The 13,832-nt window shown below is 37.7% G+C and overlaps 1 protein-coding gene across 1 annotated transcript in view; it reads left to right on the top strand.

Annotated features, from left to right (window-relative positions):
* LOC121373279 overlaps positions 1–13,463 on the top strand; it is a 46,340-nt gene extending 32,877 nt beyond the window's left edge. Inside the window, exons 16-22 of the mRNA XM_041499807.1 lie at positions 2,141–2,251; positions 4,594–4,695; positions 6,536–6,640; positions 7,257–7,367; positions 7,885–7,989; positions 9,495–9,611; positions 12,507–13,463. Of these exons, the coding sequence (XP_041355741.1) occupies positions 2,141–2,251; positions 4,594–4,695; positions 6,536–6,640; positions 7,257–7,367; positions 7,885–7,989; positions 9,495–9,611; positions 12,507–12,848 (993 nt within the window). The 3' untranslated portion in view covers positions 12,849–13,463. The remainder of the gene's footprint in view (positions 1–2,140; positions 2,252–4,593; positions 4,696–6,535; positions 6,641–7,256; positions 7,368–7,884; positions 7,990–9,494; positions 9,612–12,506) is intronic.
* The last annotated feature ends 369 nt before the right edge of the window (positions 13,464–13,832 follow it).

The raw sequence follows: 13,832 nt of genomic DNA, 5'->3' as shown, positions 1-13,832 counted from the left end.
GTGGTGTCTTGTGTGTCTTGGTGGTGTCTTGGTGGTGTCTTGGGGTGTCTTGGGGTGTCTTGGTGTGTGTCTTGGGTGTGTCTTGTGTGTTGGTGTGTCTGTGTGTGTGTCTTGTGTGTGTCTGTGTGGTGTCTTGGTGTGTGTCTTGGTGTGTCTGTGGTGTGTGTGTTGGGGTGTCTTGGTGTGTGTCTTGGGTGTGTCTGTGGTGTGTGTCTGTGGTGTCTTGGTGGTGTCTTGTGGTGTCTTGGTGGTGTCTTGTGGTATCTGGTGGTGTCTTGGTGATGTCTTGGTGGTGTCTTGGGGTATCTTGGTGGTGTCTTGGGGTATCTTGGTGGTGTCTTGGGGTGGGTGGTGTCTTGGGGTGTCTTGGGGTGTCTTGGTGGTGTCTTGGGGTGTCTTGGTGGTGTCTTGGGGTGTCTTGGGGTGTCTTGGTGGTGTCTTGGGGTATCTTGGTGGTGTCTTGGGGTGTCTTGGTGGTGTCTTGGTGGTGTCTTGGTGGTGTCTTGGTGATGTCTTGGTGGTGTTGGGGTATCTTGGTGGTGTGTCTTGGTGGTGTGTGTTGGTGGTGTCTTGGTGATGTCTTGGTGGTGTCTTGGGGTATCTTGGTGGTGTCTTGGGGTGTCTTGGTGGTGTCTTGGTGGTGTCTTGGGGTGTCTTGGTGGTGTCTTGGGGTGTCTTGGTGGTGTCTTGGTGGTGTCTTGGTGGTGTCTTGGGGTGTCTTGGTGGTGTCTTGGTGGTGTCTTGGGGTGTCTTGGTGATGTCTTGGTGGTGTCTTGGGGTATCTTGGTGGTGTCTTGGGGTATCTTTGGGTGTCTTAGGGTAAATAGTCGGACCCGTTTCATACTGCTTGAGTTGAAGACAAGACTTACATGTACATGTTGCATCAGAATAGCTGATCCTATTCGTACACAGAAAACGTGCATATGTTTGTCTAACCTGTAGCTGTATTTCACATTAATAAAATATGTTTGATCATGGAAATGGGCTTTGATCAGTTCAACAGCTTAAAAAAATATATATTTATAAAAGTGGAATTATTTTTTTTCTCTAAATTTAGTCTATATAAGTGCATTGACTTTCTCTTTGAATTGTGTGAGTTTATACTACAATGTAGCAAAAATTGTAAGTTTTTTCAAATAAATAATTCCAGTTTAGCTTGATGTAAAAAAAGAAGAAGGAAAACTGTTTTGGAAGCAAAACATAAAGTTCAATTTTTATTTTTTATAGAAACGTTGGTCAATATATATTCTTTAAAAAAAGTAGAGGAACTCTAATAAGAATTTACAATTGCCAAAATTGTAAGGCATATTAGCTGTGGAGAATGGGGAATTAATTGGGCAAACATTATAACCGGTAGTTCAGTATTACAGTAGGTTTTATGACCACCAAAGATCTTAAAGGACGGTTGGGATCAGAAGTGAAATTTGAAAGTTGACGTTTTTTTATCAGTAAATCGCAAATCCAAACAATAAAAATGACTAAAAACAAAACAATAACAACTGTATGATCAACAGAATGAAAAAGATTGACAGAAATAATGTTCCACGGTGATTAATCGACCTTCGTGGAAATTGTCAAAATAGAGAATGACACCCCACGCATGTGTACAGGGCAAATGCGTGATGCACGTGCACACTATGGAATATGTTTCGGTGTGTTGATAAACAGACCTGAACGTTCTTTACTAGGATGTCTGTGGTCAAAACGTATGTTTGATCTAATAGTTGATATTAACATTAATATTTCAGGTTGCCCTACTTTTTTTGAAGAGTATATAAATAAAAGAACAGTACTCGTGATACTAAGCATTTCATCTGCTTTTAGAATTTCAAATTATATTTTCCAGCTTAGTTTAACCTACTAAACTTTATTATTGATTCATTTTTTGTTAATATGTCTCAGCTAGTTGTAGATCAGTTGAAGATTGGTTTTATATGTGTATATTTCTGAAAGAGCTGTCCTTTTCTTTCTGGTTTTTTTACATCAAGCCGAATTGGACTTTCTGACAAAAAAACTCTTAAAGAGAAAGAGAGAGTATTTTTACATGCCCCTATACCACTAAAGTTTTGGGCACAAAACTCTTTAAAAGTTTTGCTGGAATGTTTATAGGATGTTTATTCTGTTATGATTTCCTCCGCAGGAAAGTGTCCAGACATTTCACCGACTGGTGAAAACTGAGAGTGTGAACCAGGTGAAGGAGTTCCTGGACAAACACGACAAACCAAGACTGCTGGTCAACTCCAAGGACAAGGTCAGTTATAACACAAAGGGCAAGGTCAGTTGTAGCACCAAGAGCAAGGTCAGTTGTAACACAAATGGCAAGGTCAGTTGTAACACAAAGGGCAAGGTCAGTTGTAACTCTTAAGGGCAAGGTAAGTTGTGACACAAAGGGCAAGGTCAGTTGTGACACAAAGGGCAAGGTCAGTTGTAACTCTTAAGGGCAAGGTCAGTTGTAACACAAAAAGCAAGGTCAGTTGTACCACAAAGGGCAAGGCCAGTTGTAACACAAAGGGCAAGGTCAGTTATACCACAAAGGGCAAGGTCAGTTATACCACAAAGGGCAAGGTCAGTTGTAACTCTTAAGGGCAAGGTCAGTTGTAACACAAATAACAAGGTCAGTTGTAACATAAAGGGCAAGGACAGTTGTAACACAAAGGGCAAGGTCAGTTGTAACTCTTAAGAGCAAGGTCAGTTGTAACACAAAGGGCAAGGTCAGTTGTAGCACCAAGGGCAAGGTCAGTTGTAACAAAGGGTAAGGTAACTTGTGACACAGGGCAAGGTCAGTTGTAACTCTTAAGGGCAAGGTCAGTTGTAACACAAAGGGCAAGGTCAGTTGTGACACAAGGGCAAGGTCAGTTGTAACTCTTAAGGGCAAGGTCAGTTGTACCACAAATGACAAGGTCAGTTGTAACAAAGGGCAAGGTCAGTTGTACCACAAAGGGCAAGATCATTCATCACTAACAGTATTCATCATTAGCATGCATTTTTATAAATAGTTTATTCATTTTGGCCCTTGATGAAAGTGTGCAGGAAAAAAAGTTTGGTTCCTGTTACATGTAAAGCAAAAATAGGCAGAGAAAACTTTTTATTTTACCCCCTCCCCAATGTCTTTCAATTTAAAGCCTAATATTTTATGGAGAAAATTCTACGTTACCATTTTAAAAACTGCTTCGTTATCTTACAGAAAGGTTAACAAGACATACTACAATAATTATGATTAATATCTTTTTATTCTTTTTATATAGCAATGACCTGAAATAAGAAAACCAAAAAATGTACCTCAACCTAAGGCCTCGATCAGTATTTTTCCCCCACTCCTTAAACATCATATTGGTTTCATCACAGTGCCAGAATTGCTTATTATTACATCAATCATTATTCTACATGAGTTCCGATTGATTAATGTTACGTCACATGTGATTCCGTTTTGAGGTTATATTGCGCTGCTCTGTGGTTTTGCAAATCCATAAATGACGATATTGTAAATAATATTTCCATGTACTTAACGTTTTTGACAGCCAATAGCCAATGTGTATTTGTGTGCTGGGGTGTCGTTAAATATTCATTCATTCATAATATTGCACCATGTTCATGATATTGCACTCTGTTTGTGATATTGCACTATGTTCGTGATATTGCACTATGTTCGTGATATTGCACCATGTTCGTGATATTGCACCATGTTCGTGATATTGCACCATGTTCGTGATATTGCACTATGTTCAGTATAAAACGGTGGAGGGGGCGGGATGTAGCTCAGTAGTACAGCGCTCGACTGATGTGTCATCAATCTAGGATTGATTCTCATCTGTGGGCCCATTGGGCTATTTCTCGTTGCAGCCATTACTCCACAATTGGTGTAACAAAGGCTGTGTTATGTACTATTCTGTCTGTGGGATGGTGCATATAAAAGATCCCTTGCTGCTAATCGAAAAGAGTAGCCCATGAAGTGGCGACAGCTGGTTTCCTCTTTCAATATCTGTGTGGTCCTCAACCATAAGTCCGACGCCATATAACCATAAATAAAATGTGTTGAGTGCGTCGTTAATTAAAACATTTGCATGCTTCAGTGTAAAATGGGGAATCTCTTTAGCATTGACCAATAAATGCTATCATTTTGATTGACAGAACTCGGGAAGTTGTAGGTTCTTACAGATAATGATGTCAAATACTTGCAAATATCAACCTCGGTCTCCGGCCTCGGTCATGGTCAACATTTGTTTTGCTCCATAAAAAATGATATCGGTTTCATCACAGTGACGTAATTTGGTTAATATTGTTTGTTTCAGGGAGGCAGATTGCAATGGAAATGCTAGATATTATATGATAAAGCATGATACTGGTTTCGTCACTGTGACGTAATTTGTTTAATATTGTACTGTTTGTTTCAGAGAGGCAGTTTGCACTGGAAATGCTAGATATTATATGATAAAGCATGATATCGGTTTTGTCACTGTGACGTAATTTGTTTAATATTGTAGTTTGTTTCAGGGAGGCAGTTTGCACTGGAAATGCTAGATATTATATGATAAAGCATGATATTGGTTTCGTCACAGTAACGTAATTTGTTTAGTACTGTACTGTTTGTTTCAGGGAGGCAGAGCCCCACTGCATCTCGCTGTTCTGTGGAACAAGCCGGACATCGTCAAGTTTCTTCTGTCGTGTCCTGATATCAACATTAATGCGAAGGACTGTGTGAGTTGGGTTTTGGGGGTTTTTTAAATTGCGTTTTTCTTTAACCCACTGATTTTTCTTTATGAAGAGGTGTCATTAAATATACTGTTATGGTAATGTACAAATTCTGATATTATTTCTGCAGTGTTATGTTAATGCTGAAATTCTGATATTATTTCTGCAGTGTTTTGAAAGTGTTGAAATTCTGATATTATTTCTGCAGTGTTATGATGGTGTTGAAATTCTGATATTATTTCCCTAGTGTTCTGATGGTGTTGAAATTCTGATATTATTTCTGCAGTGTTTTGATGGTGTTGAAATTCTGATATTATTTCTGCAGTGTTATGATCGTGTTGAAGTTCTGATATTATTTCTGCAGTGTTATGATCGTGTTGAAGTTCTGATAGTATTTCTGCAGTGTTATGATAGTGTTGAAATTCTGATATTATTTCTGCAGTGTTCTGATGGTGTTGAAATTCTGATATTATTTCTGCAGTGTTATGATGGTGTTGAAATTCTAATATTATTTCTGCAGTGTTATGAAAGTGTTGAAATTCTGATATTATTTCTGCAGTGTTATGATGGTGTTGAAGTTCTGATATTATTTCTGCAGTGTTATGATGGTGTTGAAATTCTGATATTATTTCTGCAGTGTTCTGATGGTGTTGAAGTTCTGATATTATTTCTGCAGTGTTCTGATGGTGTTGAAGTTCTGATATTATTTCTGCAGTGTTATGATGGTGTTGAAATTCTGATATTATTTCTGCAGTGTTCTGATGGTGTTGAAATTCTGATATTATTTCTGCAGTGTTCTGATGGTGTTGAAGTTCTGATATTATTTCTGCAGTGTTCTGATGGTGTTGAAATTCTGATATTATTTCTGCAATGTTTTGATAGTGTTCAAATTCTGATATTATTTCTGCAGTGTTATGATGGTGTTGAAATTCTGATATTATTTCCCTAGTGTTCTGATGGTGTTGAAATTCTGATATTATTTCTGCAGTGTTTTGATGGTGTTGAAATTCTGATATTATTTCTGCAGTGTTATGATCGTGTTGAAGTTCTGATATTATTTCTGCAGTGTTATGATCGTGTTGAAGTTCTGATAGTATTTCTGCAGTGTTATGATAGTGTTGAAATTCTGATATTATTTCTGCAGTGTTCTGATGGTGTTGAAATTCTGATATTATTTCTGCAGTGTTATGATGGTGTTGAAATTCTAATATTATTTCTGCAGTGTTATGAAAGTGTTGAAATTCTGATATTATTTCTGCAGTGTTATGATGGTGTTGAAGTTCTGATATTATTTCTGCAGTGTTATGATGGTGTTGAAATTCTGATATTATTTCTGCAGTGTTCTGATGGTGTTGAAGTTCTGATATTATTTCTGCAGTGTTCTGATGGTGTTGAAGTTCTGATATTATTTCTGCAGTGTTATGATGGTGTTGAAATTCTGATATTATTTCTGCAGTGTTCTGATGGTGTTGAAATTCTGATATTATTTCTGCAGTGTTCTGATGGTGTTGAAGTTCTGATATTATTTCTGCAGTGTTCTGATGGTGTTGAAATTCTGATATTATTTCTGCAATGTTTTGATAGTGTTCAAATTCTGATATTATTTCTGCAGTATTATAGTAATGTTGAAGTTCTGATATTATTTCTGCAGTGTTGTGATCGTGTTGAAATTCTGATATTATTTCTGCAGTGTTCTGATGGTGTTGAAATTCTGATATTATTTTTGCAGTGTTTTGATAGTGTTCAAATTCTGATATTATTTCTGCAGTATTATGGTAATGTTGAAATTCTGATATTATTTCTGCAGTGTTATGATAGTGTTGAGATTCTGATATTATTTCCACAGTGTTACCGAACTGCCTATCACTATGCCTGTGCCCTGCTGGACGATGGCTTCAAGATAAGGAAGATGTTGACGGATGCAGGAATTGACCAAAATACCTTGGACACAGTTAGTAACATTAATACATACAGTTGTACTTTGCATTGGGCTTTTTTCTTTTTCTTTTTGGGGGGGGGGGGGGGGGAGGGGATTTGAACCATCGGTAGCAAAAATCAGTTTTCCCCATGGTGTGTGAATATTGTGTGCAGTTCCTTTTGTGGGAAAATTCAAGCATTTAATGTGACTTAAGCATTTTAAAACATTTTTCTAAAGATCGATACAAACTTCGGCCCTTGAAACAAAATATATAATTTAGTACTTTTTAAAATTTCATTTTGTTTATATTTTGATTTCTTGGATGATTTTTAAAACCATTTTGCATTTATTTTGCTTCACTGTTTATTTTTAAAGTAGTTCTAAATAAGTTTTCTTAATTTTTTAACATTACACAGGTATTTGTTTTTCATATTGTAAAATATCCCTTGGACTCTGTTTTGTGTATTGGTTAAAGCTTTAAAAGAAAGTAATGAATATGTATTTTATACAGCACTGGAAGATGTGTTTTGTGTATTGGTTAAAGCTTTAAAAGAAAGTGATGAATATGTATTTTATACAGCACTGGAAGATGTGTTTTGTGTATTGGTTAAAGCTTTAAAAGAAAGTGATGAATATGTATTTTATACAGCACTGGAAGATGGCTAAGGATTATTGTGAGTTACCTACCATAGGACAATGGATTGAAAGAGAAAGGCGCGCCAAGTATGGATTGGAACTGGAGCTTATGTGTATTGACAAGGTATCGGTCTATAGATAAAAATATTCATTGATGCCCTCTCTGCCTCTCTGCCTCTCTCTCTCTGCCTCTCTCTCTCTCCCTCTGCCCCCCCCCCCTCTCTCTCTCTCTCTCTCTCTCTCTCTCTCCTATGTCTCTCTGTCTCCCTGTCTTTTCTCTTGCTCACTCGAATGCTCTCTTGCTCATATTTTCTTGTATTCTCACACTTTGCTCTGTCTCTTTATCTCTCTTTCTCTCTCTCTCTCTCTCTCTCTCTCTCTTACTCTGTCTTTTGTCTCTCTTTCCTCTCTCCCTCTCTTCTGTCTCTCATTCTCTCTCTTGGTTTCTTTTGCTCTCTCTCTCTCCCTCTCTTTCTTCCTGCCTTCCCTCTTTGTCTCTGTCTCTCTCACTCATTCTTTCTCTATGTTCTCTGAAACATAACGTTTTTTAAAGCCTGGTCTTTAATGTTCAGGTGTCATTACACAAAGATTTGTCTTCATTCCTGTTTAACATGTATATGTAGTGTATTTACTGATTTCAGTATGAAGAACTCTACAAAATTATTTCCTCTAAGAAAAAAGGACTCAAAGAATTCAATGAAAGCATCAAGAAATTCAAGTTTCCTGTTGTCAAATTCTCCAGCGTTGTAAGTAATGTGTATTTTCTTTTAATCCTTAACCTCAATGTGTATTTCTTTTAATCCTTAACCTCAGTGTGTATTTCTTTTAATCCTTAACCTCAATGTGTATTTCTTTTAAGCCTTAACCTCAATGTGTATTTCTTTTAAGCCTTAACCTCAATGTGTATTTCTTTTAATCCTTAACCTCAGTGTGTATTTCGTTTAAGCCTTAACCTCGGTGTGTATTTCTTTTAAGCCTTAACCTCGGTGTGTATTTCTTTTAAGCCTTAACCTCAATGTGTATTTCTTTTAAGCCTTAACCTCAATGTGAATTTCTTTTAATCCTTAACCTCATCTGTAACCTATGGCATTTCTTCCCTATTCTATTAAAATAGTTTAGCCATTTCTTTTTTCTGTTGGGATGTTTGGACCAGTCTAACAGAAGAGATGGGAAATGCCTTTTGTCTGAGGTCAGGTTAAGTATCCATGGAAGGAGAAAATGATCCACTTTTTATATTGTATTCTAATACATCTTTCATATAAGCCTTTTTGCCATTGGTTAATTTTCGTGATAAATCAGACAATAGATGTACGCTGTCATGGGCAACCAGGATTTATCACGATGACAAAATTCCGAAAACTTGTCCGATATGCTGTCACTTAGCATCAATTGTGATGTTTTCATTAGCATATTAATTTCGCGCCTTACGTTATATTTATTATTATAAATAATTTTCAAAAGTATTACTAACTTTAGATCAAAATGATGTTATTGTTCTTACTTTGTTAGCAGCAATGAATACCCACCCTCCCCGAGTAAGGTCCAGCCCTGATCAGTCGCAGCAGTCAATTCGATCATGTGTCCTATAGCCTGCTATTCTAGTCTGTGTTCCCAAAACGGCACAAGCAGGTTCAGCAGAAATAATTGTATCACAATCTGAAGTACACCATTTTTGTTTTGAACACACTTTTCGGGACAATAAAATTGATAAAGAAGACAAAATGGAAATGACTATCAATTTTATAAACACAATTGTAAACAACATTAACTTCTTTAAAATATACATTTTGAAAAACTCACCAAAATAATGCTTACCATTTCGTAAATGAATGTTATTTTATGTATTTATAAAAACAGTAAGTGAAAATATATTAGTAAAAGTTATAAACTTGTAGACCTATCCCCATCGACATGGTTCTTGGTCAACATTAATCCAGGCGAATTGCTCGAAATAATTCAATATGAGGTTGAAACTCCACTTCACAAATGTAAAGTCCAATCATATGCATACATTTTGCAACAAAATTTAACAGCAAACAGAAAAATATTATTTAGTATATCCTGTACTACAATAAATCGTGTTCAAACTACAGAGTACAATACTAATAAATTTGCCTTTGTTTCGACCCTAACTTCAGTGACGTCATGTTATATTATGGAATAGCAAGGTCTGTGAGTGCATCATTAAATAAAACATTTCCTTCCTTCTTTAAAATGAGTTGATATCTTTTCCTGCTTTTCTTGATTACAGCTTGATCCACTGATGCCAAACTTCAAAGACTTGCTGTTTCTCGCAGTGGATTATGGGAAACAGGAAGTGGCCAAGAAATTGGCTCATCTAGGAGCAGATCTCACTAGGAAAGAGATGGTAGGAGATTTAGTGTCAAGTATATATATATATATATATATGAAGGGTCCATGGCAATAACCTGTGATGTCACATTTTAGTCGAGTGATATTTTTTTTTTTAATATTATAATATATTAATAATAATAATTTTATTATAATACCGACTATCTATTGGGACATCATGGTTATTTCAGTGGACCCTTAACATATTTTTAAAATTGGGCTTTGCGAAAAAGTCAGCTATTTTATTCTAATTAATGGTGCATGATAAACAAAAGGGAAAGACCTTCATGCCTTCCACTCTCAATTTTATGTTTGTCCAGTATGGCATTAATGAATCTGTCAGAGGGGTGGGACATAAAGCGTCCGCTCGATGCACGGTCGGTCTGGGATCAATCCCTGTCGGTGGGCCCATTGGGCTATTTCTCGTTCCAGCCAGTACACCACGACTGGTATATCAAAGGCCGTGGTATGTACTACCCTGTCTGTGGGATGGTGCATATAAAAGATCCCTTGCTGCTAATTGAAAAGAGTAGCCCATGAAGTGGTGACAGCGGATTTCCTCTCTCAATATCTGTGTAGTCCTTAACCATATGTCTGATGCAATATAACCGTAAATAAAATGTGTTGAGTGCGTTGTTAAATAAAACATGTCTCTTTTACCACTGGGTTACATCCCTCCCCCCCCCCCAGCGGATTTCCTCTCTCAATATCTGTGTAGTCCTTAACCATATGTCTGACGCCATATAACAGTAAATAAAATGTGTTGAGTGCGTCGTAAAATAAAATATTTCCATCCTTCCTGTATGTCATTAAAATATAAAACTTTTCAAATATTTTATTGTCCCCTACTGGTCCAACGGACGGGGACAATAGGCTTCATCTCTGTCCTGTCTGTCTGTCTGTCCATCCATCTGTCCATCCATCTGTCCATCCATCTGTCCCACATATGTGTTCCGGATGTCTTTTTCAGAAGGCTTTGAAATATTGAGCTGAAATTTTGTGTATAGCTTTATCGTGTACTGTTACAGATCAAGTTTGACTCATGACGATTTACCTATTTTTCACGGAGTTATGGCCCTTGAACATTTCTGGACTTTTTTTTCAGAAGACAATTAGATACTGAGCTGACATTTTGTGTATAGGTTTATCACATACTGTTACAAACAAAGTTTGACTTTCATGGTGATTTACCAATTTGTAATGGAGTTATGGCCCTTGAACTTAGGAGATGTGAAGATTTGTTTTCCGGATGTTTGCAATGCTTGTAGATAACAAAATGAAATTTTGTATATAGCTGTATCAATTGTATACAGCATTACAGATCAAGTTGAAGTTTCATGGTGATTTACCCACTTTTCAGAGTTATGGCCCTTGAATTTAGGAGATACAAAAAATTGTTGGGCCTGGCAGGGGACATGTATTGCTTTAGCATTGTAACTCAGGGCTTCTAGATTGTGGTAGTCCCACTCCCATGGCTAGTGATATTTAATGTTGGGCTAGTAAATAACTACTATTACCGTGCCCAATGGCTAGTGAATTTTTTGGGTCAAATGTTGCAGTTAAGTCTATTTTGTAAATATGAATATCCTGACCCCACCCCAACCCCACAATGTTAGTGTTTTTAAGCTCTGTGTCCCTCTTTACTGGACATATTTGATTATTACTATTATTTAGTAAAATTGTATTAACTTAAGTAAAGTAGGGCTACTGAATTTTTAATCGTGGCTAGTAAAAAAAAAATCATTTATCCCAATGGCTAGTGGATTTTATAAAAATTCTAGAAGCCCCGTGTAACTCAAAATGCTTGTTGTTTTATAATTTTAAACTAGATTGTTTCTAACTCTACATCATACTGGCATGTGTTTGGGGAATAAAGGTCAGGAAATGAATGAAGGACATGTTTTATTTAACGATGTATGGCATCGGACGTATGGTTAAAGACCACACAGATATTGAGGGAGGAAACCCACTGTCGCCACGTCGTGGGCTATTCTTTTCGATTAGCAGCAAGGAATCTTTTAAAAGCATCATCCCATAGACAGGATAGCACATACCACGGCCTTTGATGTACTAGTCGTGGTGCACTGGCTGGAATGAGGGTCATATGAGGGGATAAAGAAGTCTTGCCCCAAAAAGTATAATACATTTTGTTTCTTCAATTGTATCTTTCCTTTTACTGTCCCCTGCTTTCTTTCTTCTTTTGGTTGGGGGGGGGGGGGAGGGACGTAGCCCAGTGGTAAAGCACTCGGTTGATGCGTGGTCGGTTTGGGATCGATCCCCATCGGTGGGCCCATTGGGCTATTTCTTGTTCCAGCCAGTGCACCACAACTGGTATATCAAAGGCCGTGATATGTGCTATCCTGTCTGTGGGATGGTTCATATGAAAGATCCCTTGCTACTAATGGAAAAATGTAGCAGGTTTCCTCTCTAAGACTAGTATATGTTTTAATTACCAAATGTTTGACATCCAATAGACGATGATTAATAATCAATATGCTCTAGAGTTGTCGTTAAACAAAACAAACTTCTTTCTTTCTCTCTATTTTCCTTTTTGTATCTGTCTGTCTCCGTTAGTTTGTCTGTTTTTGTCTCTACACATACATTTGTATATCACTCCCTATTTATCTCTGAAGGTATTTCTGCCTGTCTATCTGTGTCCTACTCTGTTGTCTCTGTCTCTATGTATCTCTGTCTCTCTTTCTCTCTCTTTGTCTGTCTCTCTTTCTCTCTCTGTCTCTGTGCCTCTCTGTCTCTATATCTCTCTCTCTCTCTGTATCTCTCTCTCTCTCTCTCTCTCTCTCTCACTCTGTGTCTGTCTCCCTGGTACAGAACTGAAAAAGTGTTTCCCATGAAATTTGAAAGCCTATGGCCTGTAATTCCAACTATTTTCTAACTATTTTCTGTACGTTAGTATCTACCAGACGACTGTGATGAAGATGCAGTGTCTCAGACTGGAAGACTGCCAATGGAGGACGACAAACCGACACGTAAAACATCCTCTCCGATTCTGAACTTTGAGATCAAAGAGGAGAATCCTGAATCGCCGACTCGTTCAGTCATCTCCTCCCTCACCGAGAGTCTGACTGACATCACGGGCAGCTCCTTCCAGTTCATGAATCACGTTGCCATGGAGATGGATAACAAGATGGTGGCATTGACGGTGGAGGAGAGAGCCCGGAGCCTGGGTTTGACGGAGCTTGCAGAGTTTTTCGTTAAGAAGTTGAAGAGACGTAAATCGGGAATCAGGCTGTGAAAATGTTCAATCACTGCTGGAAATAGTCGATCACAAGCTTGGCGAGAGAGAAAAAAAAAGGACAGAGACAAAGAAAGAGAGAAAGAAAGAGAGAAAAAAAAAAAAAGATAGAGAGAAAGAAAGAGAAAAAGACAGAGAGAAAGAAACAAAGAAAGAGAGAAAAAAACAGATAAAAAAAAGAAAGCAATATACAATATAAAACCAGTGATCAGTTTTGTCTTTAATCTACTGTCAAAGGGGCAGATTCAGGAAATATTTTGAAGGGGGTGCAAGGAGGAAATGGGTGCTTGGACCCAGTGGTGTAGCGAGAGGGCTATGCCCCCCCCAATCGGACATATTTATACGCCCGTCTATGATGGATCATATTATGGTATGGCGTTGTCCGTCCGTACATCTGTTAACTTTGTTAACTTTTCCTTGTCCGGACCATATCTTGCATATTGATGCATACAGGACCATCAAATCTCATATTAAGGAAAAACTTGGGGTGGCGGTGTGTCGCGTACTATTACTAGGTCACTGTGACCTACTTTTCATGATCTACTGCACATAACAGTAAATTCTAGTCAGGACCATATCTTGCATACATATGCATACAGGACCATCAAATCTCATATTAAGGAACAACTTGGGATGGCGGTGTGTCGCGTACTACTACTAGGTCACTGTGACCTACTTTTCATGATCTACTGCACATAACAGTAAATCCTTGTCTGGATCATATCTTGCATACAGATGCATACAGGACCATCAAACCTCACATGTAGGAACAACTTGGGATGGCGGTGTGTTGCGTACTATTTATAGATCACTGTGACCTACTTTTCTCGGTCTACTGCACATAAAAGTAAATTCTTGTTCGGACCATATCTTGCATACATATGCATACAAGACCATCAAACCTCACATGTAGGAACAACTTGGGATGGCGGTGTGTCGCGTACTACTACTAGGTCACTGTGACCTACTTTTCATGGTCTACTG

Source organism: Gigantopelta aegis, chromosome 5 (assembly GCF_016097555.1).
Source record: "Gigantopelta aegis isolate Gae_Host chromosome 5, Gae_host_genome, whole genome shotgun sequence".
Classification (NCBI taxonomy): domain Eukaryota; kingdom Metazoa; phylum Mollusca; class Gastropoda; order Neomphalida; family Peltospiridae; genus Gigantopelta; species Gigantopelta aegis.
This window is presented reverse-complemented; position numbering and strand designations above follow the sequence as displayed.